Source organism: Terrapene carolina, unplaced genomic scaffold (genome assembly GCF_002925995.2).
Source record: "Terrapene carolina triunguis isolate 2854851 unplaced genomic scaffold, T_m_triunguis-2.0 Scaffold397, whole genome shotgun sequence".
NCBI classification, from domain to species: Eukaryota; Metazoa; Chordata; order Testudines; family Emydidae; genus Terrapene; species Terrapene triunguis.
Window position 1 is genome coordinate 1,036,882 of NW_020664748.1, and position 7,574 is coordinate 1,044,455.

Below are 7,574 nucleotides of genomic sequence, written 5' to 3' on the forward strand. Positions count from 1 at the left end.
CGGCCCCCCTCCCCGGCCCAGCCCCCCCCCGGGCTCAGCCCCCCATGGCTCCTCCAGCCTGAGCCCAGCCCCCCCCCTCACTGCCCTTTCTCGGGCCCTGCCCCCCTTCCCCCACCGGGCCCAAGCCCAACATCTCCATCCATCCCTCCAGGGCCCAGCATAGCCCGGCTCGCCCCCCCCCATGTCCCCCTGGGCCAAGCCTAGCAACCCCCTCTCCAGGCTCTGCCGCCTGGTCTCTCCCCCTCCCTCTCCGGTCTTGGCCCCCCAAGTCTGGCCCCAACCCCACTCGGCCCCTCCTCATCGGCCGGGGCCTGGCCTGATCCTAGCACCCCTCCCTCCCTCCTTCTCTCCCTAGGCCCAAGTCCGGCACCCCACCCCCACGATGGCCATGTCATGGTGCTGGGCAAGGCCCCCTGAGGTGCCCCCAGCTCGGGAGTGGGACGTTCCCTCAGAGGGTGGGGGGCCTTCCCCTCAAATGCCAATGTGCTTTCTGTGACTCCTCTCCCCCCCATAGGCCCCGAGACCCCTTCTTTGGGGGCATCACCCGGGATGAGGATGAGGACGACGAATACGACGAAGATGGGGGCCCCTCATTTGGGGGGGGCCCCAACGAGGACTTTGGGTTCAGCTTCGGCGGGATGCACTTCCATGACAACTTCGGCTTTGACGAGCTTTTCCGTGACTTTAACGAGCTCTTCAATGAGATGGGGGCCTGGACCCTGCCCTGCCAGCCCTTTGGTAGGGCGCTGCGCCAGGCCGGGAGCAGGGCTGGGATCGGCAGGGTCCGGGGGGTGCTGCTGGGCCTTTCCCTGTATGGGGCTGGTATTGGCTCTGAGCAGACAGCTCCATTGACTGTGGTTTCTCTAGGCCCTGCTGTTTAGGATTGGCATCGTGCTGGAGAGAACACCTAGAGATAATGGGCTGCGAGTCAGGATTGAGGGGCACCAGCGACCCTGGGGTGGGAGTAGCAGCACGGGGTGGGGGTGGGGGTACACGTCACGGCGGAGGGCTGTTAGTAGAACGGGGTGTGATGTGCTGCTTTCCTTCTCTGCTCCCTAGAGCTTCCTGGCACTCAGCCTGCCCCACCTGCCTCGGGCCACCTGAGTGAGGAGCAGAAACGGCAGGTGCTGCGGGACTCGATGCTCAGATACCCGGACAGTCACCAGCCCAGGATCTCTGCAGAAGGCCCGGTCCCTGGGAGGGACTTGGGGGACAGTGCGGGCCTGGCAGCCCCAGGCATGAGGCCTTGGCGGCCGTTTGCTGGGGTGAGTGAACACGCGGGAGCCGCCTCATCTGGGTCTCGCAGCAGCCTCTCTCTCATGGCTGGCATGGCAGGGGCGCTGCCCTCGCTCTCTGTCCGTACCTCCTCAGGGATAGCAGGGGCCCTCCTGGCAGGTGCTGGCACAAGCTGGTGGGCAGAGGCCTACCCAGAAAGCCAGACAGGTCTGTAACAAGCCATCAGAGGCCCCATCGCTTGCCCTGTATGCCGCTGTAATGCCACCACCCTCTGTTAACTGGCTCTTTGCTTTCCATCCTAGCTGGGAGAGATGCATCCGGCTCCCCCGAGTGCCAGGGAGGACAAAGGTCAGTGCCTATTGGGTCTGGAGGCAGCTTGTGCCCTGGGGGGATTGCATGAGGATCTGAGCTTTGCGGGGAGGGTGCAGCTGGGACCCCCAGGCTGTGCTGGCGGTGGTAGGTGCTGTTCCAGAGCTCCCTGAACTGGGAGGGGGTGTCGGAGCCCTGAGACCTGAGCTCCTGCTGCTCCGTCTGGGCCGGGTGCCCCAGCAGGTGGTTTGGCACACGAGACACATCTTGGTGTCGCCGCTGCAGAGCCCCACTCTCTCCCGGGCCCTTCCCAGGATGGGGTCCCTGAGCTCCTGGAGGGAGACACTTTGTCTGTGCCCCTGCCTCATGCACTTCCATCCTCTGCACAGATCTGGATTCCCGAGTCTCCTCGGAGGGGCTGGAGACCGTCCTGAGACCGGGCGAGCCAAAGGCCCACTCTTATTTCCGGAGCGTGTCCGTTACCACGGTGACGGGGCCCGATGGGGTGAGTGCTGCAGGGCCAGGGATCAAGGGGGTGACTCCTCGGAACTGTGGTGGGAAGGGCCGTCTCCTCTTCTCTCATTGGGGGCTCGCACACGTGGGCAGGTGCTCGTTGTGGCTGGGATAGTCCCTGGCCCTTGGCTCAGCCACAGTTCCCACTCTGCACTGCCTACTATGCCTCGTGGCTGACAATGGGCTCCCGCGGGAAGGGCCAGGGCTGCTCCGGGCCGGGTGTGACGAGTGCCTGCCATCCCGTCCTCAGACTGTGGAGGAGCGTCGGACGGTGCAGGACAGCCAGGGGCGCAGAGAGACCGTCGTCACCCGCCGCAGAGGGGATCAGACCCTTGTCACCACCATCCCGGAGGGCGGGCAGGGCGAGGACGCCATCCCGGATGATGGTGAGTGTGGGCCCGGGGCTGGGCTCTGCCGCTGTCTGGGCCTGGGGGCGGGTGGTGATTGGAGCCAGTGGGGGGTCAGGAAGAGGGCTGGGCCAGACAGGGTTATTGGGGACTGTCTGGGAGCGCTCGGCTCCATTGATTCCTTCCTTCTGCTCTCCAGGGGAGCTGGCGCAGTTTGTGGGCGACTGGCAGCAGAGGGGGGGGCTCCGCGCTCCAAACCTGGGCGACCCCTTCTCCTTCCTGGAGACCTTCTTCCGTGGCTGGTTCTCAAGCCGATAGCCCTGACCTCCCTCGGAGCATCCCCGGGAGTCCCCGTACGTAACCCTGGGGGGGGTGCCAGGACGCCGGGCACAGACATCCCTACTTCCTAGGCCCTGGAAGAGGGTGTCTCTCGAGCCTGCAGTGCCAGGAGACTCGGCATTTACCGCCTTCCCTCCCTGGCTGCCAGAGGAGACGGGGTGACCCTGCCTCTAGCTGCATTGAGCCTTGGCTGGCTGCCAGGCAGCAGGGTGAGCGGTGGAGACACATTTCTGAGCTGGGCACTGCCTGCTGCAGTGCTGGGGGCTCCTGGATTCAGCCCCCTCAGGGCTAGGGCTTGGCTGGCAGCAGGGTTGAGCCCGAAGGCAGTGCAGAGAGGCCAGCTCCTCAAGGCCTGGCCCAGGCAGTGGCAGCCGCTTGGGGGCTCTCAGACGGGGGAGGAAGAGAGTCCCCTGCACTTGGGGTGGGACAGCGGCAGCAGGCTCAGGGCTGGGGCGTTGATAGTTCATCTGGTCCGACAGGTGGGGCCTGGCTGGCTGGCGGCTCTGCCCCATTGCAAGCCTGGCAGGCGCTCGCTCGCTTGCTCCCCTGGCTGCAGGAGACACTTGCCTCTCTTCCGGGTCTGCTGCTGGGTGCAGGGGTGAGCACCAGGGGGCGCTCTCACTCCAGCTGCCCTGTATTGCAGGCGTGTCCGAAGCCCAGCAGCGAAACCCAAGGCTACGCCAGGCCCTGGTGCCCTGTGCTGGACGGGCTGCCTGCTTTCCAGGGGGATCACTTCGCTGCAGTCCCTTCCTGCCCCTGTACATGCAGAGGAATAAAGTCTATTTATGCTACAGGCGTGGTGTGAGCTGTCTGGGAGCGCCTGGTGCCCACCAGTGCAGGGCAGAGCCCCTGTGCCCCTCACGCTGGGGGAGCTAGAGCAGTGAGGGAACCAGTCCTGGGTGCTGGGAGGGGAGGTTGGCACCTCCTCTCCCATCTGCAGCCACTGGCAGGAATGAGAGGGGGTTGGTGGCCTGCCCTGGGTGCGGGGCTGGCACCTACCAACAGGAGGTGATGGGCATGCACCAGCTCTGAGGGCTGTGTGGCACTGGGATAATGGAGACCCCTTAGCCGGGTGCACAAGGCAGCAGCCGCTGGCACTGAGCCTGGGGCGAAGGCACGACACTAGGTGTGGGGAGCGCGGCTGCTCTGGGACGGAGCTCAAGCTTCCCCCAGCTGCTGGAGCATCCCCTGAGGGGTGGAGAACCCTCAGCCCAGAAGTGAACACCCCTGTGGCAAACGGCTCTGGGCATTGCTGGCAGCGCTGGTTGCAGGGCCTGCCCACTCTGGCTCCGTGCCCTCCTGCCTGCATGGCTCTGTCCTGTGCCAGCTAGTTACACGCACCCTGGCTCTGCTAACGCCTCCCCTGGGCCCTGCGCTGGGGCTGGGACTGGTCCAAGGCCAGTTTAATTAGCGCTCCTGAAACGCCAGAGCTGCCTGCCTGGCACGCTGCGGTCAGGGCAGCAGGTCAGGAATGAGGGGCACCCGCAGCGGGGTGGGAGCCTACACAGCACTCAGCAAGACCCTTACTGGCCGAGCAGGGAACAGTAAGACATCAGGCCTGGTTGGGGGAGGAGGGTGCTGCCCTTCCCAGCTGTCCCACCCCATGCTCAGGGTGGGGCTTCTCTCTCCGTGTCCAAGCACCCTGCATAGGTGAGGGTGGGGGACACAACGGTTCCCAGGAATCCGGTTGATTTCGCTGCAGAGGCAGGGAGTCGACACACGTCCCCAATGAGCGTCGGAGAGGAGCCATCGGGAACCCCGGTGCCTGAAGTCTGACCTCATGCCGTGAGGTGCTAAGCATCCTGGGTACTGCTATGCAAATCGCCTCTGGGGGCACAGAGCTGAGAGCCAGCCTGTGCGGTGACCATGCTGCCCACCCTGCTGGGGGCACTGGGCAGTTCAGGCTGCTGCAGCCCCTCTCCCCTGCCCCAAAACAAAGGTCACGGCAGGTGCCCCCACCCCAGGCTGCTCCCAGCTGAGAGCCCCATCGGGAGCCCTCAGGCTGGGCTGAACTGGCATGAAATGGGGCCAACAGCAGCCATGTGGGGCCACTGCTCCCTACAGAGCTGCAGCCAGTGGACACCACAGCTCCCCGCATGCAGTCGGCCGGAGCCCTTTGTGCCTGGGACCATGGTCACCTTCCCGCATGGCCCAGGGTGTAAGAACTGGAGAGAGGAAGAGGTGCCCCCGTGCCCTGAATGGGTCAGCCTCCAGCATCTGTCTGTCAGTCACACTGTCTCCAGTCTGTCTGCTCCAACACACGGTCCTCGTAGTCCTGCAGGGCCCCTAGGGGTGTGTGCTGGCCTGCTCCCTGCCTTCCCCCCCGCCATGCCCCCTTGCCCTTCGGGGGCTGGGAGTCAGGCAGATCAGCTCCCTGTCCCTGTGGTTCCTCTGGCAGGTGATGGGCACAGAGCTGCTGATGCTGGGCATCATGAATGCGGGAACAAGGGCATCTCCCAGGGGCCATGGGGCCGCTGGTTCTGGCTAGTGGCCTCTCCATGGGCTCCCGCTGCGGCTGCACCAGCCCTGGGACTTCAGGCTGCGACTCCACATACTTGGCAGGCTGGGGCACCCAGGTCTTCAGGAGGGTGTGAGGGCAGAACCCCTGTGGCTGGTGGGGGTGCTCCGGGCACCAGGCCAGCCCCAAGGTGCTGTGAGGGTCACAAGGGGCTCAGGGCCCCAGCCTGGCAGCTGGAGGAAAGGGGATGGTGAAAACTCCCTGGGCACCGTCTCCTTGGCAGAGGCCTGGGTGGGGCCGGGGGAGGAAAGATTCTTGCCTAGTTCCTTTTAGCTGGTCAGAGGGAGCTCGAGCGAGGGGGCGGGGGCGCCTCTCTGGGCTCTGCCCTGCCCCAGGCAGAGCCCTTCAGCCAACAGGAAATGTACCCAACTCCGGTGGCAGCTCCTGCCTGTGGTGGGCTGGGCTGCTGGCCGGGGGCACAGAGCAGGGAAAGGGTGTGGGGCACATTCCCTGCTCTCCAGCAGCTGCCCCCCCTCCCCCCCGCATCCCCCCGTCTGGCCTCAAACACAGCCCTGGCCGGGTCTGGCTCGGGAGCACCCACCCCCTTTTATTTACCCCAGGGGCTCGTGGTGCTGCATTGCACGGCTCTTTGCCAGGATTCAGCCCCCTGCTCAGTGTAATGCCCTCTTCCCACCACCTCCCTGGCTCCGTGTCCCTTGGCACATCTGACCTGCCCCTCGCCCTGTGCGCTCGCTCCTAGTTCTGCCCCCAGCACGGTCAGTTGTGGGCTCCGCCCTCTGCCATCCATCCTTGTGCAGGAGGCTGGGCCAGTCACGGGGCCCCCCAGCCTGGGCATAGGAGGGGCAGGAAATCTTTCTGCCCTTAACAGCCCCTGGGTGAAGCCTGTGCAGACGCATGTCTGAGCCGCAGTCCCTGCCTGTAGCATCCTCCAGGGTCAACCTGCTGTTACAGATGGGGCAGACCCGGACAGATTGAAGGCTCCAGGTAAATCCCAAGCAGAGATGGCCCAGGCTGGCACGTGACCAGGTGAGGAGGGATCGGGGACAGCACTCTTACCCCACTGGTGACCCGAGGTCTCCAGGCCTGGCAGCACTGCAGAAGGGGAGAAGTGCCCTGCTACTCTGCAAGTCAGCGGCTGGGGAATTAACCAGCAGGTCCCATCCTGGCAAGAGCAACTGATGGATTCCGGTGCAATTGGCACATGGTGGCTGCTCGGTGCAGGACGCTGGGGTTCCTCAGGCATCCTCACGTGTGTAGAGCCAAGGGATTTCTCGGTCCTTCCCCCTCGCCGGCGGTATAGATATGAAATGGCCAGCGGCTGGCGTTCCCGGGCCCTGAGCTGGCCACAGCCGACATGCTGGTGATAATGACGTCAGAAGTTCTGCTCTTGCACATCAGAAAATAGCCAGAGGACACTGGGGACGGGCGGGGGTGTGGCTGGTTTAGTGCACTAGGGCTGGTAGCAGAGGGCTGGGGGGGGTGCAAATAGGGAGAGGAGGAGGAGGAGGGGAGCCCAGGGGGCTGCAGCCTGGGATTGTGGGCAGCAGCAGGGCTGTGTAGCCAGCATTAGCCAGTGCCTGCCCAGGTCCCCAGGCACAGGGGGCCCCTTTAGGGTTTGGGTTTGCGGCCTGCCACTGAGCCAAGCCCCTGCCTGGGGCTCCAGGCTGGCTCAGTCTCTGCCTCCCTACAGACCCAGCTCCCCCCAGCATGGGGAGTGAAAGCCAAGGCATCTCGTCCCATCCCTGGCCCTGCCGCTGGCTGCACCTGCCGTCTCCCCAGCCCCACCCTTAGCAGGCTCACAGCCTGGCAGGGCAGGATGCCAGCATGCCTGGCCCTGGTGCAGCATTTCCTGGGGTGCGCGTGTGCCCCACTAGAGGCCGCCACTGCCCCTTGCACATGGGCTTGTACACACACGCCGGCTGCCAGCTGCGGCATTCCTGGCCTTCCAGGAGCGCCCAAGAATGTGAGCGGAGCAGGGCGGGAGGCAGAAGCTGGGCCTGCACAACTGCCCCAGACCCTGGGCTGCTTCCTCCCCAGATCCCAGTGCAGCAAAGCCCAGGGGGGCTCGGCTGGACCAGGCAGGGTGCAGTGTGGAGCAGGGCTTGGCCCAGGTCCCGGCGGGGAAGGGCCTGGAGGGAGCAGGGCAGTGGAATTCCCCCGCTGATACATCCCTCAGCCTGCTACTCTAGGGCTCCCAGAGTCACCGGCACCTCCGGAGTCGGAGCAGTCTGGGCTGCTTAGCCTGGTCCAGGCTCTGAGCTGAGATCGCTCCGGGGGCCAGGCCAGGACTGTGCCCGACTGTTCCCTCGGGCCGGGGTGTAAATGTCCCACGGCTCCCACCCCCCCAGCCC

The 7,574-nt window shown here is 65.3% G+C and overlaps 1 protein-coding gene across 2 annotated transcripts in view; it reads left to right on the forward strand.

The window, feature by feature from the left end:
- The window catches only part of HAX1 (HCLS1 associated protein X-1), a 3,780-nt gene extending 261 nt beyond the window's left edge, over positions 1-3,519 (forward strand). The window contains exons 2-8 of one of the 2 annotated variants that reach the window (XM_026658116.2): positions 515-738; positions 1,060-1,265; positions 1,539-1,584; positions 1,935-2,050; positions 2,309-2,444; positions 2,605-2,758; positions 3,388-3,519. In XM_026658116.2, the coding sequence (XP_026513901.1) occupies positions 515-738; positions 1,060-1,265; positions 1,539-1,584; positions 1,935-2,050; positions 2,309-2,444; positions 2,605-2,723 (847 nt within the window). In that variant the 3' untranslated portion in view covers positions 2,724-2,758; positions 3,388-3,519. Of the gene's footprint in view, positions 1-514; positions 739-1,059; positions 1,266-1,538; positions 1,585-1,934; positions 2,051-2,308; positions 2,445-2,604 lie in introns of both variants that reach the window. The other variant, XM_026658115.2, reaches the window with a different exon arrangement.
- The last annotated feature ends 4,055 nt before the right edge of the window (positions 3,520-7,574 follow it).